Source organism: Mycteria americana, chromosome 25, assembly GCF_035582795.1.
Source record: "Mycteria americana isolate JAX WOST 10 ecotype Jacksonville Zoo and Gardens chromosome 25, USCA_MyAme_1.0, whole genome shotgun sequence".
Taxonomy (NCBI): Eukaryota; Metazoa; Chordata; class Aves; order Ciconiiformes; family Ciconiidae; genus Mycteria; species Mycteria americana.
The window spans coordinates 876,142-895,734 of record NC_134389.1 but is presented as its reverse complement, the minus strand read 5'-3'; the positions used below and the strand labels follow the sequence as shown (position 1 = coordinate 895,734).

General features: G+C 58.0%; 2 protein-coding genes across 2 annotated transcripts; both read right to left on the bottom strand.

The window, feature by feature from the left end:
- Nucleotides 1–7,711: 7,711 nt before the first annotated feature.
- Nucleotides 7,712–13,425, bottom strand: LOC142420586 (translocon-associated protein subunit beta-like). Its single transcript, XM_075524675.1, has 6 exons — nucleotides 13,408–13,425; nucleotides 11,929–12,126; nucleotides 10,158–10,306; nucleotides 9,526–9,624; nucleotides 9,118–9,239; nucleotides 7,712–8,560 (listed from the first exon to the last, which is right to left on the bottom strand). The coding sequence occupies exons 1-5, from the start codon at nucleotides 13,423–13,425 to the stop codon at nucleotides 9,218–9,220; spliced, it is 486 nt and encodes a 161-aa protein (XP_075380790.1). The 3' UTR covers nucleotides 7,712–8,560; nucleotides 9,118–9,217.
- A 964-nt stretch (nucleotides 13,426–14,389) lies between these two features.
- LOC142420831 (cathepsin S-like) lies at nucleotides 14,390–19,444 on the bottom strand. Its single transcript, XM_075525113.1, has 8 exons — nucleotides 19,127–19,444; nucleotides 18,279–18,489; nucleotides 17,936–18,058; nucleotides 17,220–17,369; nucleotides 16,922–17,146; nucleotides 15,663–15,828; nucleotides 15,319–15,421; nucleotides 14,390–14,835 (listed from the first exon to the last, which is right to left on the bottom strand). Exons 2-8 carry the CDS (start codon nucleotides 18,402–18,404, stop codon nucleotides 14,736–14,738), a joined length of 993 nt encoding a protein of 330 aa, XP_075381228.1. The 5' UTR covers nucleotides 18,405–18,489; nucleotides 19,127–19,444; the 3' UTR covers nucleotides 14,390–14,735.
- Nucleotides 19,445–19,593: the final 149 nt, after the last annotated feature.

Here is a 19,593-nt window from a genome sequence, read left to right as displayed (position 1 = left end):
TCCCTGTCCTCGCTCGTCCCCCGCGGGGCTCCCAGCCAGCCCCGGGCGCGACGATGCCCGGGAACAAGCACCCTAACGAAGACGGGAATGGGCTGTGACAGGCGCTGGGGACGGAGGGGGGCCCCGTGCCGCCGGCACAATGCCCTGCCGGGAGCGGGGCTGGGCAGCCGGGGGACTGGGGGGGACACACGCCGTCCCCCCCAGCCTGCTGGTCCCTGGGGGTTTGCTCCTGCGGACCCCGATGCTGGGAGTGAGTGAATTGTGTCGGGTCTCAGCTCGACCCCCTCGCACGCAGCCGCCCCGTCCCCTCTCTGCAGCCACAAGCAAGCAAAAAAAAAAAAATCCCTATTTGGGCCAATATTTTCATCTCTAAACCTCCCCTGGGGGCTCTCTGGTCCCCGAGCTGCCCTGGTCACAGCCCGGCACAGGGGTACGACCTGCACCCCCAGCCCCGGGGCTGCGCCCCCGCCCCGACTCACCCATTGACCAGGCTCTGCTGGGAGGCGAAGAGGGAAATTTCTGTAACGGCAAAAGAAAGGCGAATTAAAAGAGGGGCCGAAGCGCGGGGAGAGAAGCCGGCTCTTTTGGTCGGTGAAGCATCTGCCGCGGTCCAGGCTGCCACGGGGGGGACGGGGGGGGGGGATGAGAAATAATTAACTTTGGCGGCAGCGGCATTGATTTTGGGTCGTTATTAGGGAGGTTTGAGCAGGGACGGGGATGCGGCGCGGGGGGGTGCAGCGTGGGGGCCATCGCCCCGGTCCTGCCCGGGGGGGACACGCGTGCCACTCCTCACCGTCTGCGTCGGGGAAGCTGTCGATGACGCTGAGCGATGCCGATTTGGAGAGGGCGCAGCCGCCGGCGCTCTGCCCGGCCCGGTACGCCGGCAGCCTCCGTGCGTCCTCCTGCCAGCGGTGATGGGGTTGGCACCGGGGCCACCGGCTCCTGTCCCTGCCACCCTCTCTACCTGCCCTTTGCCGGGGCCTGGCGGGCGGCACAGGGCAGCCGCTGGTCCCCAGGATGGTGCCCCCAGACTCGTACCGCTGCCGGATGGTCCCCAGGCTCGTGGCCCATCTGTTTTCCCCTCCCTGCCGTCGATCCCCCAAAAACGAAGCTGCTCCCAGAGGATAACACAGCTCGGGCGGGAGCATCCCAGTCCCAGGATGGTGGCAAAGCCACCCAGGATGGGGCGTTCCTCAGCACCCATTGTGGTCCCCTCTCCCGGGGTCCCCTGCCCTCACCCAGGCTCAGCCCCTGAATCCATCCCCCGGCTGCAGGAGGAGGTGGGTGCTGTGGGAAGGGGCACCCTGGGGTGGCAGGAGGAGGAGGAGGAGGAGGAGGAGGAGGCTCCTACCTGTGCCCGCTGCACATCGGCCTCGTCCTCCTCGTCCTGGGAGAGGAGGGACTCCAGGTCGTCGTTGCTGTGGACGAGGGGGGCTCGCCGGGGATCCCGCCGGTGCCGCCCCAGCCCGTCCAGCTGCTCCGCGCTGGAGTCGATGTCGTCGGGGCTCAGCCCTTTGAGACTCACGCTGCGGCAGGGAGAGGGGGACCCTGAGCTGGAGGGGGGGGACACACCGCCAAACCGGGACCCCCATCCCCGTGGGGCGAGCGCCCGGCTTTTGTGGCATCCCCGCTGGGTCAGGGCAAGGGACGCTCATCGCCGGGACGCTGCACGGAGGACCCCGACCCCCGGATCGGGGGGCTCGGGAGCAGCGGCGCGAGGGCACGGACGAGGGGACGGCGGCAGGGCTGGGACGGGGACACGGGGCAGGTCGCTGCTACCTGAGCTGGTCGTAGCCGGGGACCCCACGCAGCTCCTTGCCCGGCTCCCAGCTGTGCCGGCGGAAGGGGTCCCAGGAGCGGATGGAGGTCCGGAGGGCGCAGGATCGCCGCAACGGCACCCCCCGAAAGCGGTCTTCATCCTGATCTTCCTCCTCCTCCTCCTCCTCCTCCCAGCTGGCCTTGGCGCTGGGGCTGGGTGCGGTGCCAGGCTCCAGGGCCGACACGCAGCGACGTTGCTGACCCGGGGCCCCGCAGAGGGCACCTTCGCAGGGACCCAGGAAGATGTCGGGACCGTCCATGCTGCGCTCGGGGCCAGATGCTGCGGGAGGGAGGAGCGGAGGCGTCGGGGGTGGCCAGCCCGGGGCATGAAACGAGTTGGGGGGGTCTCAGCTGAGCTCTGCAGACCTCCCTAGCTCCCCCAGATTGCTTTTACGGCTGCTCTCGGAGCTTTGAACAGCCCGTAAAGCTTATGATGGCCATAAAGAGGAGCTGCCCTTCCCGGTCGCGTCCCCCCCCGCCCCCCGCACGCTGACCTCGCGGGGCCCCCCGACCCCGCGGCAGCGGTGCCGCGATGGAGAGGGTTCCTGGCCCCCCGGCCCCCGGCCCTGCACAAACACGGCCGGGGGGGCCGCGGCTGGCAGGAACGCACAGGAACACCCACTCGGGGCCGAGCACGGCCCCGCACCTCGCCGCCGGTTACTCATTAAGCGCCCAGGAATTTGGCTGGGATGAGAGCGGCTCCTCGCCAGCTCGGCCGAGGGGGCTGAGCAGTGACGGGGTCCCACCGCCCCAGGGTGACCCCGCAAGGATGCGGCCCATCCGCCTGGACACAAAACCCCCAAATTTCCACCTCCCTGGGGGGATACGTCCCCCCCCCGGAGCAGCCGACCCTCGGGAGAGGATGCTCAGGTTGCTTTGCACTCGCCTGGGGACCTGGGTTTAGTCTGGTGGCATCCGGCCCCTGCACGGGCTGGTCCCAGCACGGCAGCAGGATGGGACCCGGGGAGGTTTCAGCCTGGCCGTGCCCCTCCCCGAAAGGCCACGCCAGGCTGGGGAAGCCCCCAAGCATCCCGACACCCCCGAGACGCCCGGGCTGCCCACACCAAGCAGCTACGAAAGCCCTCCAAGAAAGGCCGCTGCGGGGTGAAGCTTTCAGCCCCCCCAAACCCGGCTCCCCATCGCGCCCAGTCCCTCCATCTTGCAGCAGCATCAGTGCAGCGCTGTTGGCCCTGTCCGGACCACGTTATCCCCCCACCCCGTGAAGCAAAGCCCCCTTCTCCTGCCGCCGTTAGCAAGCCGGAGCCAGGGCTGCAAACCCCAGCGGAGCGCCCCGGTCCCTGAGATCCAGCCCACCGCTCCGGTCCACGCTGCCCACACCTGCCCATAATCCCAAAATCCCGGCACCGGTGGCCGTGCCGGCGCCCGAGGCGTCCCCCGGGGCTGGCGCAGCCTCCCCTGGCATTGCCCAGCCCCGACTCACCCTGCTGCGGTCGGTGGAGCCCAGTGGGCAGCTCTCCTCCCCCCAGCCAGCCCCACTTGGGACAGGGAGGGAAACGGGATGAGCTCAGCCACTTTCCTGTTTTCACATTCCCGGCCCAGTCAGCTGATAAAAAACCCTCACTTTCCTTCGATCTGCCCAGCACCAGACCAGAACAAGTGAGCAGCTTTGCCATAAATACAGAAGAAGAGATAAATAGCAAAGATAGCGTCCCTAAGCGCGGCTCTCCCCAAAAGCACACGAGGCGACCTGGTGATTTATGGGCTCCCAGACTCGTACAGGTGTCGGCGCCCAGAAAAGCAACCTGGATGCCCGGGAGCTTCCCGCTTTAGTGCCAGAAAACCGCTGGGGGTCTGGGGGTGTAAACCCAACCTCCTGAGCGGGGAGCTGGCAGGACAAGGGTGGGGATTCCGGAGCAGCATGGCGGCCGAGCAGCATCCCCCAAAGCAAACCCCAGCCCCGCGGGCAACCCTCCAGCCTCAGCGGCCCCTGCCGTCGCTTGCCCCCTCCGGTCTGCCGCAGCGCCCCGGGGTGCACCCCTCCGCCCCAACGAGTCGAACCCACCCCATTCACTGCCCGTCGGCACCGGGACACCGGCAGCGGCTTCCCACCGGCACGGCTCTCCCGGGCAGGGCACCGCAGCGTTACCCGCCCGGTGCCCGGATGCATCGGCGAGAGATGGGCTCCTCCCCGCAGCGCTAAAAGCCCGGCACCGAGCTGGCCTTAAGGTCCACGTTTGTATTTCAATCCCCCCAAAATGTCGGTGAGCGCCAGCTGGGGAGCGGCGAGGAGGCTGGGGATCGCGTTACCCGCAGGCCGTGCTCGCCGACGGGCTTCGGCTCCCGGATGGAGTGCGGGGACCGCGGCACGACGGCTCGGCCCAGCCAGGGGACAGGGACCTGGGGGAGATGCCCCTACCCAGCCCCTCTGCTCCGTGCCGAGAACGGCCAACGCTCATCGCTGGAGTGCGTGGATAGGGGTTGGGACCGCACCGAGCTCCTCCAGCCCCACGCCAGCGCCGGCTCCTGGGGACATGTCCCCAGACACCCTGGGTGCCAGGCGGGCCGGAGGGCACCGGGTGCCACAGCGCACCCAGCCTGCGCTTCCAGGCAGCTCCGCCAGCACTTTGGACCCAGCCGAAGCAGCAAGTGCCAGGTCGGAGTCACGGCTCCCAGGGGAGGAAGCAAGAAGCAAGGTCTTCCTCCTAAAAGCCGCTCCGACGCGATGCCACGGAGGGGTCCATCCTCTGCCGAAGATCCAGAGGAGCGGGCGGAGGGTGAACGCGTCCCTGCCCCAGGCAGGACATGGGTGTCAGCACGTTGCCCCCAGTTTCTTTCCAGAGAGCCGGATTCCCCAGCACTGGCAAGGATTAGCCGCCGGCCACCGGCTTTCTAGGCGGCTGGAGGATGCTCGTGCCGGCCACCACCACTAGACAGGAAAACTGAGGACCGGAGGGATGAGCGACCGGCTCGAGGGTCACGACGGCGACCTTTGGGCCAAACCCCGTCAGCACCAGGGAGGGAGCGCGGAAGGGGGGACCCAGGCGTCCCATCCCCGTGGTCCCGCGGGTGCAGCCGCAGCACAGGGCGAAGGGCAGGGAAGGTGCCAGCGAGCGGCTCGGTGGGACAAAAGGGACGGTGGCAGCGGGCGAGACGGGTGCTGCAGAACCCACGAGTGGGGACGGTGGCTCCTGGGTGGCCCAGGTCACCCCCCAGGTCACCCCCGGGCTGCCGGGGACGTACCTGTCAGGTGAGCCCCATGGGAGCCGGGTGCCCGGAGCGGGTACCAGCCCTGCTCCAGCTCCCCAGCCGAGGCTCTCCTCCTCCTCCTCCTCCTCCTCCTCCTCGTCCCTGCCTCTCTCACACACAAAATAAACCAGGAACCACTTGGCAAATCAGATCCTTTTCCCCGTTAACCCTTTGCCCTGCGGATCCTCTGCTCCCATCCCTGCCCGCGGACGGACGGACGCATACCCCGGTCCTCATGGTGCACCCCAAATTGGCCCCTGCTCCCCATTTCTCTCCTCCCTCACCCATCAGCTGCAGCTCTGCGCTGGGCTGCGTGCTCGGCACCGAGCAGCCCTCCTGTTTCCCGCTCCGTCAGTTTTTAGGGTGCAAGAACAGCCTTAGGGTCCCCCTCGGGGTCTGAACTGCCCCTTCCCGGCTCCCGGGAGCCCTTCCCGTGGCAGCCGGCGGGAGGTACGGATAATCCGTCGCAGGTTGTAGCAACGGGCAGGAGCTGGGCAAGCTCAAGGCACCGCAGGGCAAGGAGCGTTACTCCGTGCCTCAGTTTCCCCATCTCCCAAAGGTGGGCGTTTCCTGCCCCCGGGTAGCTTTGGCTCGGCGTAGCCGCGCTTTTCCAACCCCGCACAACTCGCCGTCGGCTCGGGGCTGAGCTTTAAGCACCCGATGTGGGTGCAGAGAGCTGGTCAGGGTGGGGAGCAGGGCACCCGCAAGCTGCGATAAGGGCAGGAAAAGCAGAGGTGACTCAAGCTCAGAGCAGCGTCACGCTGCCCACGCAGCACCGTCTGCCGTCGGGCTGAGCCCCGTCTGCTCCCCACTGCCGTGGGGCCGAACCCGGGATTACGCACCTCGGACAAATCCAGCGCATCCGGATCCCGGAGGGATTTCATTTCCTGGGAAAAGCCACCATGAAACGAAGCAGCCGCAGACGGAGCAAACCGTTCCCGCGCGAGAGGCACTTGCGAGCAATAAACACCCCGGCACGTTTAATCCCCATCTGCCAGAAGCGGCCTGGAGGTTTTGAAAAGCTCCCGCAGTCTTTGTTCGAGTTGTCCCAGCGCCGCTGTCACATGAAGTACCCGTTCAGCAGAAAATAAAGGAAAAATAAATAAATGCCCTCTCGCCGCGCGCTGGCCGGGCTGCGCTGCCGCAGGCACGTCCCCGGTCCCCCACCCCAGAGCCAGCCGGCACCGCGGCACCGTCTCTCTGCTCGATATTCCTCAGGCTAAAGATCCAGCCTGCGAGGAACGCGTTTGTTTTAAACAAACGGGTGGCACCGGGGACCTTTGCACGGCTTTCGGGAGAGCGGTGCCAGGAGGTGACGCCTACCTGCAGCACCCAGGTCCGGAGCTGGCACAGCTCGGTCGTGCCCTGCCCCGCGGGGAGAGAAACCGCAGCGGCCGGGCTGCAGAACAAGCTCCAGAGTTTTTTCTGAAGCCACGAGGATTTTAGTTGGAGTACTGTCCCCAGCTCGGGATCAGGGAACAAGCCCTCCCCCAGCTCACGCGCTGGTTTTGGGGCTGCACGGGAGCTCAGCAGCCGTTTCGGCTCCTGGTTTTCGAGCACCTGAGGCTCTGCGGGCGAGGAGGACCCGAGACTCCAAAACGCTATAAATATTTCCAAGGGTTTTCTGGTTCCTCAGGGCTCTCATCCTGGCTAATGCTATGGGGCTAGCTCACAGCTCCAGCTCTGAAGCTCTACCATAATACACCAGTATCGGACACATCCATGCCCAGTGTTTCCAGCGCTAGCACAATTCAAGGCTCAAAGAAGAGCACCGCTATCAGAGATACAACGCAGACAACTCCTCTTTACGTCACTCTCCCACCAAAACCTCCCCAGCCTGCCCTCGAAAGCCCGAACCAGAGCGCGGCTGGTAACCGGCGTTAGTTACCTTCACCCTTTTCTGCCCGCGGATCCCGAGGGCGCAGCCGGGGCGGCTGCCAAAACAGGCAGGAACCGTTTTGCGGCGGGAGCAGCCTTACCTCTCAGCCTGGCGAGAAAATCTCCGCTGCCGGGCACGTCTGAGTGGGCTGCACCAGTCAGACCTGTTAGCACAAAGCCCCTGCACCCTTCAGAGAGAGTTTCTTGAGCATCAAACAGCGACCGTCTCCCTAATCCTGCCAGTTACGACGCTCGCCGGGCAAAACAAAGGGTGCAACCGGTGGCAGCGAAGGTTGGGGCGAGGGGGTGAGGAATCCCAGCTTGGAAACATTGTTCTGGTAACAAAGGCACAGTGTTCGCTCCAGCACGGCCCGCGATTTCTATCCACCAACACGAAATTCTCGGCTGCCACCACCGTGCTGGTGAGCGGGGTCCGACGCGCGGCCGGACCGGGCCGTACGGTGCCACGGGAGCCCAGCCACGAGCCACCACGGAGCCCTCGCCCGAATCTTGGGGCAGAAACAACCCCCTCTCACCCCGTGTGGGTCCCCTGAGCCACGTCATCGCTGTGCCACTACCTCCTCCAGAGAAAAAGCACAAATCCATGCCCGACAGGCTGCCACGCTATCATTTATTTATGGCGGTGAAGAGAAACCTTATACTAGTGCTTGGGGCTCTCAGGAAAGCTGGTGCGAGGTACCAGCCCCTCGGAGAACAGAGGGATGAACCTGGCGAAGCGATTTCTGCTCCCCACACGTTCCCCCTGCTCTCATTCTTCCACTTATTTTACTGACGGAGTAACGTACCGATTTATTTTCCTGACCGTATGCCTTTTAGCTGCTCTTGGAGGCAGCCAGGTGCCTCCAGGCCCTCCCGGTAAAAAGAAAAGCAGGCTTCTTCCGTGGTGTTTGTTTTATTACAAAGCCTTCAGTTCCTCAACACACCTCGACAGAGCAACCAGGAAGAAAAAAAAAGAATAAACCCCAAACAACGCAGCACACTGAAATACAATGGGGCTTCCCGTGCCCCGCCTAGCAGCGGAGCTCCGCCAAGCCCCTGGCAAAAGGAGGTTTGTTATCAGCGCTAGGTAGAGCTCCTTCCCGCAGGTGTTTCGGCAAGGTGGGCAGCACCCGGAGGAGGGGGTCCCCCCAAGATTCACAGGGTTGGAGAAGACGGCAGCAGGCAGAGGTCCACTTGGCGGAAGGGAGGCTGGGAGGCAGCACAGATGCCAGAAATGCTGCAGAGCTGCACCCCCACAAATAAACCGCGCCGGGTGTTAACGCGTTCGTGTCGCAGCCGCACCGGCACTTATCTGCAACAGAGCAAGGGCGTTCTGCTCTGAATACGCAAACAAGGGGGGTTGCTTGTGGGCTTTTTGGTGTTTTTTTCTTCCTTTTTTTTAAGGGAGAAGGCAACACGCCACTGCCACTGAAGCGACAGGGCTGAAGCGTAGCCCAGGCAGTGCTTTTGCAGGCTGTTGCTGATCCAAACACAGCCGCAGTGCTGGGTGGGTTAACGTTTGCTCTCTCCTGAGCGCTGGGGTGCTGGTGGCATTTGGCTTTGCTCACTTCTCTTTGAGGGCATCGTATTTTCTCTTGCTCAAGTCCCACAGCAGCAGCACCCCGACGGTGATCGCACTGAAAGCTGCCCAGTCCAGCTGGAAGGAGAAACTGTTAGAAAGAATTCAGAACAAACCACACGCAGCTGAGTTATAACCATCAGATCTTCCACTCCCAAAGCTTCTGGCCCAAGTCCCACAGTGCCAGCTCCTTCACAGAGGCAGCGGAGATGGAAACTGCTCTTCCTGTGATATTTTCTTCTGGACAACTGACACAGGTTAACTAGAACCCACGCTGGAGTTTTTCAGGTGACGGTAGTACAAACCCAAGACACCACAAACGGGCACCGTGCTGGGTTGCATGATCGCTGCGGTGTAATTTCAATTATTAATTGGAAGATACTTACGAAGCAAGGCGAGGACCTCCTGTCAAACTCACGCTGAGCCAGGATTCCTCCCTGCCCAGGAGCACTCACGAAACCAACCTAAAAAAGGGGAGGAGGAAGAGGAGGATAGTATTTGCCACCTTTCCTTCTTGCAACAGCACGTGCAGTATGAGTGCAGTGGCACGCATCATCTCCTAACAAGCTTAAAGAGCACAGCCAGGCGTATCTGATGTCCAGCAGTTGCACGAACTGTCAAATCAAATCACTCACCACCACTTGTCCACCCTCCTGTGCCAGGTATGTCACGGTAGCAGAGGTGAAGTTGAAGTAACCAGCTTCAAGAGGCGGCAGAGTCGCAGCGTGGGACACGTCACTCACTCCGAGATCTGTAACTTAGGGAAAACAGTTGCATTTCGTCAAAGGAAGAAAAGTAAGGAGACGGGTAAAGAAGAGAATCGAATCAGGTGCCAAAGGCAGTCCTGCCAACAGATCCCAGTCCTCTGGCGTTACAGACGTCCAGGCCCACCCAAGGCAGATCCGGCTGCTCCTCCTTCCCCACAACACCCTGCCCAGGGTCCGGAATCCCGGTGACAATGAATGAGGACAGCAGAGCTGCAGCACGTTCAGGGGTAAGAACGAGCGTTGGGAGGGGCGAAATTTCAAAACGTGAGAAGATACCGAGCGATCCGGAGCCACTGGACATCGAACATCCCAGAGACGACGCCAAAATCCTCTGAGGGTGAAGAATCATCCGACGGCTCCGTATTTAAGGCAGCACTAAACTCAAGAAAGAAAGAGTCTCAGATTTGGTATTCTACTCACTGAGTGAGCCATAGAGCGATGGCAGCTCCATACTGACAATTAACAGCTGGAAGAACTGACTTTTGAAACATAAAAAGGCACCAAGATGGGGAGGAGAGTCAAGGTGTATTACAAGATTGCAGGAAGAGGAAGACAAAGCTGAGAGAAGCTGCAAAAAGTCAGGAAACTGGATGTCAGAAAAGCTCACAAAGCCAAGAAAGAGCATCTGTGTGCATGGGGAGGGGAATGTCACAAGATGAAACACGAGGAACTGCGCCACGCAGCTAGAGCAGCCACGAGGTGAAAGCAGGAAACAGCGAAAGCAGGGACAAAGGAACGGGAAGGAAAAGGCAAATCGCAGGGTCGGATCTTCAAGCACCGGTGGTGAGCTCAGGCTTAGGGGGAGCAAAGATAACAGCACACCGCGGAGCCTAGAAACAGCCTCAGACCCCGCAGACACACACACACGCGTGGAGATTTGCTCCTGGTGAGCGCGAGACAAGGCTTACCTGGAGCCAGCAGCGCAGATGATGTACTGCAGAGTCCGGTCCTCCACGGCATAGCCGTTTAACAGTGATTTGGAGGCCAGGAGCCTGGCCCCTTCCTGGCAGCGAGCCATGCAGAACAGGGCAAACGCAGCGAGAATCAGGAGCCTCACCTAGAAGCAAAAAGAAAAATGGAGTATCGCTGATGATTTTATTGCAAAGAGAACGCAAACGGGACGCTAAATGAGACAATTCAAGCCTTCACGTGCAGCAAGACACGAAGAGCCGTGTACCTCGCAGCAATATTGATAAGGGATATCACAGAGCAGGGAGAAACAGCCCTGGCAGCACGCGGGTCTGCAGCTGCCCCTCAGACACCGACGTTCTTGCTGGAAAGCGCACAGGTAACGGCACAGCAACGGTGTCGGTTGGCAGGCACGGCAGAAAAGATGGTTGTCTCCCTTTTCGAAGCCCCAACCGGTATCTCTCCTATCACTGAAGCAGCAGGGCGAAGGACGGCAGCTTTCCACCACTGCCTGTGCCACCTCTGACAAAACAGAGCTGCTTCTTCTCCCCACCAGATTCCCTGTATTCTCAGAAAGCACGAGCTCTTATTCCCAGCCACCGAGGGACTACCAACTCCCACCGGTGGCCTTTCTCTCCCTGAACTCCCTGCTTCGGGCCACGTGTCCTTATTTCCCTGAGCCCAGCATCTCCGGAGCTGCCTCACAGAGAGGACGAGGACACCGCACCCCGTTATATAGGCTACCTATATACGCTGAGGTGTCAGAGCCCCCGCTCTCTATGCCAGGGGACCCTTCCTTCCCCTCAATGTTCCCCTGCCACCGTTTTCACGCCGGCATTTCCACCCCGGGCTGCTCCTACGCACCCACGCAGCCTGGAGGGCTCCCCACAAACCAAAGAACCCCCCTGTTTCACCGACTGCTGCCTGCAGGAGACCCAGGGCCCGGACACCAGCGCTGCCCCAGCTCAGTGACCCCCCCAGAGCTTTGGGAGCAAACCCTGCCTGGTCCCCCACATCCCCACAAAGCCCGCTCCCAAGACAGGCCCCCCCCCCCCCCCCCGCCAGGGACCTCTCTGACCCCCACAGAACCCTCCCAGGGCTCCCCCTCCATGAACCTGCTCCATTCCACAACCCCCCAGCCCCAGCCCCATCACAGACCCTCCCCTGCCCCACAGACCCCCCCAGCTCTCCCCTCCACAGGCCCTCCCCTGCCCCACAGACCCCCATCTCTGCCCTCCACAGACCCTCCCCTGCCCCACAGACCCCCCAGCTCTGCCCTCCACAGACCCTCCCCTGCCCCACAGACCCCCCCAGTTCTCCCCTGCCCCACAGACCCCCATCTCTGCCCTCCACAGACCCTCCCCTGCCCCACAGACCCCCATCTCTGCCCTCCACAGACCCTCCCCTGCCACACAGACCCCCCAGCTCTTGGCTCCACAGACCCTCCCCTGCCCCACAGACCCCCCCAGTTCTCCCCTGCCCCACAGACCCCCATCTCTGCCCTCCACAGACCCTCCCCTGCCCCACAGACCCCCCCAGTTCTCCCCTGCCCCACAGACCCCCATCTCTGCCCTCCACAGGCCCTCCCCTGCCCCACAGACCCCCCAGCTCTTGGCTCCACAGACCCTCCCCTGCCCCACAGACCCCCATCTCTGCCCTCCAAAGGCCCTCTCCTGCCCCACAGATCCTCCTCCCCTCCCTAAGGACCCCCCCTGCCACCCCTCCAGGCCTGCCTTGCCCCCAGGCCCCCCCCCCCCGGCCGCCCCTCACCGTCGCCGCCCGGCGGAACACTGAGCCCAGGCACCGGCTACCAGAAGTCCCCGGTGACCGGAAGTGATCGCCGCTGCCATAACACACACACCCCCCCCCCCGAGGCACGCTGGGAAATGTAGTTCTTCTCCGCCCACCGAGGGACTCCGCGCATGCGCAGAGCGTGCCACCGCCCCTGCCTTCCTTCCCGCCCTGGGCCTTCACTTAAGCTAGAGAGGGGATGACCTGGAGAAGGGGTATTTGCAAACGCCACCTTTAATTAAAAAATATACTGCTCCACCCTGGCCTGCAAGGGGCCCTGCTGCCCTCCAGAGAGCCCTGGGATCGTTGCTGGGCTTCGCCGTGGCCTTTCGAAAGGTTGGGTTGGATTTGGGGTGAGGGCTAAGGTTTTTGTGAGAGAAAGGGCAGAGCTGCAGTGTTTGTGCGGCTGCGAAGGGGCTGATGAGGAAAGGTGAGGGCTGCCAGAAGGTTTTAGTCCTGGGTGCTTTTGTGTGGGAGCAATGGGTGGGGTTCCGTCTCCTTCCTGGGTTAGGGTTAGGGTGAAGGTTAGGGTTTGGAGAGAGAGAAAGCGAAGAGCCCCAGTGTTTGGGGGCTGAGAAGGGGCTGCCAAGGAAAGGCGACTGCTGCAAAAAGCTTTCAGTCCTGGCCCCTTTTGTGTGGGAGCCGTAGCTGGGGATCCGTGTCGGTCTTGGGCTCTGTTTTGGACTTGGGTTAAAAGTTCTAGAGGGGCTCAAAGACCAAAACAGGGGTCTCGGACAGAGTAAAAGGCACACAGAGACCTCTGGGGCACAAGGAAAGCGAGGATGACTTGTGAGGGAACTCAGAGGGTCCTAAGGCCGTTACAGAGACAATAGAAAGCTTGGGGAAGAAAAGAAGAACTTGAGACAGGATCTGAGTGGAGAACATCAGTTCTCATAGGGCGAGGGACTGAATAGAGGCATCCTAATTAGCACAGAGGACGAAATGAGTGCTCTGGCACGCAAAGAAAGTCTGAGGAGGGACCCACCAGCACCCTCCAGTACCCACCCAAAACCCCAGGACCCTTCTAGTGCCCCCAGTACCTTCCCAGATCCCCAATACCCTCAAAAGTCCCCCAGGACCCTTCCAGACCCCTAGTATGCCACAGAGCCACCCAGGACCCTCCAGCTTTCTCCAGCACCCTCATCAAAGCCCCCTCAGTATCTTCCAAGACCTTCCCAGAGCCTCCCAGGACTCACCAGAGCCCACAAGGTCCTCCCAGTATCCCCCATACACTCCCAGACCCCCCCCCCATATCCTCCAAAGCCCTCAAGGACCTTCCAAGTGCCCCCAGTGTGCCCTCAGAGCACCCCCAAGCCCTCCCCAAGCCTCTAGAACACCCCAGAGCACCCCAGAACCTCCCAGTCACCCTGCTGAGCACCCAAGTACACCTTAAAACTCTTCAGGACCCCCCAAGAGCCACTCAACACCCTCCCAGTGCCACCTATACCCACCCAGTACCTGCGAGAACCCTCCCATGGCCCCGGTACCCTCCCAGAGCCCCCCAGATTGTATGTTTGTGTTAAGTCAAATTTTTTTTCCTTCATCGCATGAGGGTCTTGGCCCATCAGCTCTTGGCTGGTTGATGTTTTTGCTGAAGATATGATGGTTTTTGTTCCCCTTCCAAGGACAGAGCTGGAGCTGTAGGTGCTCAGTGGTCTACAGAGATCTCCATGCTTGGAAAGGAGATATCTTTAGTCGGGAGGGTTTGAAGAGTGAGAAAAGCTTTGGCAAAAGGGTTAAAAAAACCCAACAATTACCTATCTGGAGATCCCAAACACAACCTTAAAGGCCAATATGTGATAATTTTGATGATGTGATGTGCACATTCTCAAATGTCACCTTGCAGACGGAGACGACTTCAATTCCCCCATCTCCCCCAAGGTGGCAGTGGCACCTCAGGCCAGCACAGCGCCCAACTTAAAAACTACAAGCCGTTTTTTGAAGCCTATAGTAAATACATAAAGTTAAAGAAAAAGGGTTGGTGAACTTGCAATCTCAACCAAAAGGTTTAACATGAAAATCTTTTTCCTTCAGAACTGGTTTTGCCATCCCTGTTGGAAACAAGCGCTGTGTTTGATGACGGGTTGTGTTGTGTGGGTGCGATGGAGCTGAAGTGCCAGTGGCAGCATTTATATTTTGATATCATCATCATGAGAACTTACATCAACGTGAAACCGCGGATATCAGCTACTTTCTCTCCCCATGCTTTTGGCAGCGGTGCGATGGTCTATATCCTCCATTCCCAAATCATAGACATCATTTGGAGAGAAACATCATTTGTGGAGAGGTTTTGTGAGAGGTCCTTACATGGAGGAGCACTGCCAGGTGAGAAAGTACCAGCTGGAATTCCCTCTGCCACCCATTCCTGCCTCTAGAGACAAAGTAGAGGATTTTTGGACAGTGAAACTAATCTTTTATTTTTTCAAAGAAATTCTGCAATTTCATCAACATCACACAGAGATGAAATGATATCTGTGTGATCGTAGCAGTACTCAGTGCTAAACTGGAGGGAGGAAAACATGATCTCCATTATAACTGTAGGTATTGCAAATTTACTCTGAAAAAAAATTTTTCGCCAAGAAGAAGTCACTAGGTGCCTGTGAATCATATTCCAAAATCCTCCCACGCAAAGGACTCCCTCCCAGCCTGTAAGACAGGCGGATCTAACAGAAGGACTTTGTCCACAGAGCCAGAAAAATTATTCTTGAAGTCAGTAGATCCATGCAAGTGTAGCATCAGTAGTTTAACTGAAGCCTCAGGAGTCCTCTCTGAAGCACAGGGTCCGTCTATATTACCGGGTAAGAGGCATAACTGGCGATCCCGCAATGGTTCGCGTGGTTTCTTGACATGCGGATATAGCCCTCGTCACCAAAACGCACGCCCCAACTTTTGGGAGAGGAAACAAACAAACATGAGAAAAATTAAATTCCTTTTTCTGTAAGTGAAGCGGCAGCTGTATCAACATCACGGCACTGAAGTGTTTTCATTAACTGCTTCACGGGATTTCTAATCCCGTATTAAGTTACGACAACACTCATCAGCATAAAGAGAACTTAAGGTGGGTGTAAGTGTATTTTAAATGCATTTAAAGTTCCTTCGCACTGCTGGGATGACATAAAGGTGCTTTGACATGGCTAAGCACAAATCCTTAGGGCATAGTTTAAGGACCAATACCAACTTTCAACTCTGTAACAACCCCCATTGCACAAGCACCCAGCTGATCTCCCTCTCATCTGTATAAATATCGGTCGTTATAAAATCATGAGGATGTCAGTTTGAGCAGTGGGAGGTTACCTAGGAGAAGCCTGTCCCTATAGGTAGTGAGCATATAGATAGCAAGAGTTCAGTGATATACGGTCGTGCCTCTACCTGTTTTTCACAAGCCAGTAATCCTTATCATTCAGGGTGCCGTAGCCGATCACGAGCACCGCGTGATTCACCTCCTGTGTGCACCGGGGGTCATCATACACGCCTGGAAGAAAAGGAGCTTGGAAGCATGTCATCAGACCACAAGACCTCGTCTCTGAGTCGTCAGTGGGACTGAATTCAACCTTCAGCATAGTCACTAACGCTGCTACCTTAGGTTTTGTCATATTGATGCCTTCATTCGGGAATTAAGCCCCAACTTGCCAAATTCCACCGCGTTTCATAAGCTTTACATGCAGAGAGACACAGAAGACTGTGAAGAAGGTCTCCAGGGTAAAAGGACATACCTGACCTGTACAAGAAGAAGGTGGGCTGGGTGGCATCAATGGCAACAGAGACTGGTCCGATGTTGGCTACAGCGTCTTTCAGGGCTGCTTCATCGGCGTATGGGAGCTCAACGTACTTGGAGCAAGTGGCGGCTCGTGTGGAAGCATTGTATTGACATGTCCCGTTCTGGTGGGAACAAGGAGGAGTTGAAAAGAGGAGTGTGAAGAATCCACCAGGAACATCTCAAGACTTTCAGGTACGTGTTTTCTGTCAGCCCTCTTTCACCCTGTGCTACCCCGTTCTTCACTTTTCTTTGACCACCATTTTTGTGTACACAGGATTACAGAAAAGACGGCTGGAAGGACCTGAAGAGACCATCTTGTCCATGTCACTTCCCCACACCAAAAGCAGCCAAACTATTTCAACAGAATTCTCTGCCTTTTTTCTAGAAAATTGTGATGACAATACTTCTGCCACTTCCCTAGAGAAACTGTCCTTGCTTCCTCATTCTTCCCATCAGAAGACTCATGTTTAACCTAAATTTCTTCTACTGGAAATTAAGCCCAAGGCTTCTCATTCTCCCTCTGGACACAGAGAACAGTGTCTTTCGTCTCTGTAGCTGCCCTATGCATGTTTGAAGACTTATATTCCATTTTTCTTTCTTGGACTAAACTGCTGTTACTTTGACCTGTTTTCAAGACACCAGGTCATTTCAGGGCATCTCTTTGTCTCCGGCCATCAAGACTCTCGGCATTAGGATCTTTATTTTCTTATGGCTCTTTCCTTATGACCTTTTAGCAGTCATACAGCATCTGTTACAGGCAACTTTTAACAACAGTTGTATGAACATAGTTCACTGGAAACCTCTGCCCACTGACATAGTAGAAATATCAATATCCCATTTTAAAACTATAGAAGACGGAACAATACAGAGAGCTGAGAACAGGACCCAGGACTCCTCTCCCATTTTTCCCTTCGGTGTAGTACGTTGCCTAATAATTGATGTAGGACAGAAATAAACATGTAGAAATTCTGGCTCCCAGTCCAGTCATTCACCTATGAGAAAAAAAAAGTCTAAAGGTCCCTCCCCTGAGTTTGAAAGAATCAGCTGCAAAGGCTGAGAAGATGACACAAGACTGGTGGAAACCAAGACAGAGGGAAAGCAGTGGCAGAGGAGGAGGAAGGTGTCTACTCAGGAGAGCAGAACGAATGCCCGTGTTTCTTCCATGCTCATGTGTTTTTCTGCAGATTTCACATGCTGTCTAGGTCTGATGCCTACCTGAGCCGTGTAGGGGTAGGAATCATCCGAGTCAATCCCTTCATTGTCAATGATGTACTGGAAAGCATTGGTCATGAAACCTCCACTGCAGCCTTTGTTCCCGTACATCATGGAGCAGTCAACGAGGTTCTGGGCGCTCAGAGACACCAGCTTCCCCGTCTTCAGCTTCACCTGGGCTTCGAGGGCTCCCACGGCGCTGAACGCCCAGCATGACCCACAGGCACCCTGCAAAAGCCCCAGAGATGCTCAGACCGAGCACGGGACCGAGACACAAAGAGGCAGAGAGAGAGCTTCGCACCTGATTCTTCACATTTGTGACGCACCCTTTCTCCCTCCAGTCCACTGTGTCCGGGACTTTGCTGCCAAGCTGCGGTCGGTACGTGGAGGTCCGGTTTGACCGAGGAGCAACATTCAGCCCGGTTAACAAAGCCGCCACTTCCTCGCTGGTCTGGTGGGAAAAGAAAACACTGGCTCATGATCTCCTTGTCTCTGGTAAGTCCTACACTGGGTGTGTTGGATGTGGAGGGGGATTTCCCTTGAACAGTCTGAGCTGCAAGAGTTAGCAGGTTTGTGGAGTCCTTGGCTTTTTATTTTTTACATTTAATTTCTAGCCGTTCATTGGAAAGGACAAGAAAAAGAAAATATAAAGCTTAACTCCAGCACCAAAAATCCCTAGAAGCTGGTATGTTTCATTAAACACCACCACAGCCTTGGGACATTGAAGAGGGATGATTTGCAAATACATATAATGACCAGGACCAGGTCCATGCACCCCAAATCCTGCATTAAGAAGGAGTTATTTCCTCACACCAGATTGCCTCATGCCAGTAGGTTGAGCACAGGAATGTCTGAGCAGTTTGTCCAAGGCTGCCGGAGTCCACAAGAAGAGGTTGGGCCGAGAAGGGTTGTTGGGAGTTTTCCACCCCTGACCCACTTATATTCCTTGTTCAATCAGCCTCGCAGGGGATTAGAGACAAAGACAAGCCCCTTCTCAGCAGCGCGGCCAGCACCTACCATGTCTCCCAGGTGGTTCATGCCCAGCTGGTAGGAGTGCAGCCCCAGGGAGTGCTCCAGATTATGCAGCGTCACGAGTCGCAGGTTCCTCTCCCACGTCACACGCCGGTCCCCTTCCTCTTTCTGAAATCAAACGCAGCCTTGTGGTGTGTAGCAACAGCCCCCGCAGCCATTTCACCCCATTTTATCCCACAAAAGGTTGTCGGGAGCCCCTGCCAAGCCATCCCTGGGAACCAGCAGCGCTTCGAAGCGCTGTCGGCTCTTCTCCCCGCTGTGTGATGCGGCGGATGGTCATACCAGAGCAGCACCGCGAGCCATCTCCACACCCACAAGATGCCCCTACCTCGTGGCGATACTCCTTGCCGTAGGTTTTCTTCCAGAGCTGCCAGTGCCAGTCCAGCGCGGGGTCGGGGTGTCCCAGTGCCACCGCAAGCGTGGCCAGGAAGGCGATGGAAGCCAGCAGCTTCATCCCGCTCAGCTGGGACCGGGGAGTCGGATCGACGCAGCACGCACGCTGGGAGCCGAGGGCTCAGAGCCGGAGCCGTGCTTGACCCCTTAGTGACAAATCCGGTTTGGTAAGGGAGGCAGAACGGTGATGACATCCCTGACCTGGACTCCCTGGCATGCCCTTCATGGGGTTTCTACACCAGGTGATGCCAACAGCTCCCGTCCTACCTGCCCAGACAAACACCCCACAGCGGCACTGCCTGCTCCGCTCGCCTGCTGCGTACCCCCAACCCCTGCGAGATGGGAAGAGAAATCCCATCCAGGACTCAGAAACTTCCCTCAGGGGGAGAAGTCTGCCGGATCCAACCCCTGCCCATGAGGACACCAACATGCAGGGACACATCCAGACACGCGCCTCGTCTCACGGTTCCACCCTGCCCGAGAAACTCTCCCCAAAGGAGGCTTACACATCGCCTGGTCAAGTGGCTGTTTTGACAAACCTGTGTTTTCCAGCACCTTAAAAAGCAAAAAAAAAAAAAAAAAAATCCTATTTTCATCCAGCTGATGTTCACCAGCTCCTGTGGATGGGCTACTCTGTACAATTCAACTACCCAGAGGGGGCTTGGAGGAGATTAGAGATAAGATGGAGTCAGAGTCAATATAAAAATATTGTTCCTTCAGCTTTACTTCCTCAAAGCTCAGTCCTCCCAGGAGGGTTTTAAAATACAAAAGCACCCAACGTACCTGAAAAGGGTTCTTCTGGTGGTGGGTACCGATCTTCAGCTCCCCAGCAGCGCACGTGTACGGGGTAGGGGGGATGCCAGGGACAAATCCCGTGCGTCCCCACCACCAGGACGCCCAGGACCTCCAGCACACAGCAGCTGCAACTCGTCAGACAAATCACGAGTCAGGAAATGAGGAAATGCTTTGATTTCATTTTCGCTTAGCAGGGAGCTGGGCTTGCTGTGCCAGTCATGGGGTTATTTGAAGTAGGACCCTCAATACCATCAGAAAAGGATTGCAGCTGAGAGCCTCCTATTTCCAGCACCCCAAAAATTAATGGCAAGGCTCTCACAGTGGTTTATGTAGCTTGTGGGGCCAGTGGGCAGGAACAGGAGTCACACTCCTCCAATACGGTTTTTGCATTTTTGTGATTTGGTGCTGAGCTAAGAGCAGGGTGAGGTCACGCATGGAGCCTTGCTACTGGTTTG

What these genes read in the sequence shown, in the direction of transcription:
- LOC142420586 (XM_075524675.1), bottom strand. An exon ending in TGTTCCGCCGGGCGGCGACG is followed by an intron (nt 10,307 to 11,928) that starts GTGAGGGGCGGC and finishes TTTTGCTTCTAG; the next exon opens with GTGAGGCTCCTGATTCTCGC. An exon ending in CAGTGGCTCCGGATCGCTCG is followed by an intron (nt 9,240 to 9,525) that starts GTATCTTCTCAC and finishes GTTTTCCCTAAG; the next exon opens with TTACAGATCTCGGAGTGAGT.
- LOC142420831 (XM_075525113.1), bottom strand. Translation starts at nt 18,404, where the DNA reads ATGAAGCTGCTGGCTTCCATCGCCTTCCTGGCCACGCTTGCGGTGGCA. An exon ending in TGAACCACCTGGGAGACATG is followed by an intron (nt 17,370 to 17,935) that starts GTAGGTGCTGGC and finishes TTTTCCCACCAG; the next exon opens with ACCAGCGAGGAAGTGGCGGC. An exon ending in TCACAAATGTGAAGAATCAG is followed by an intron (nt 17,147 to 17,219) that starts GTGCGAAGCTCT and finishes GGGCTTTTGCAG; the next exon opens with GGTGCCTGTGGGTCATGCTG.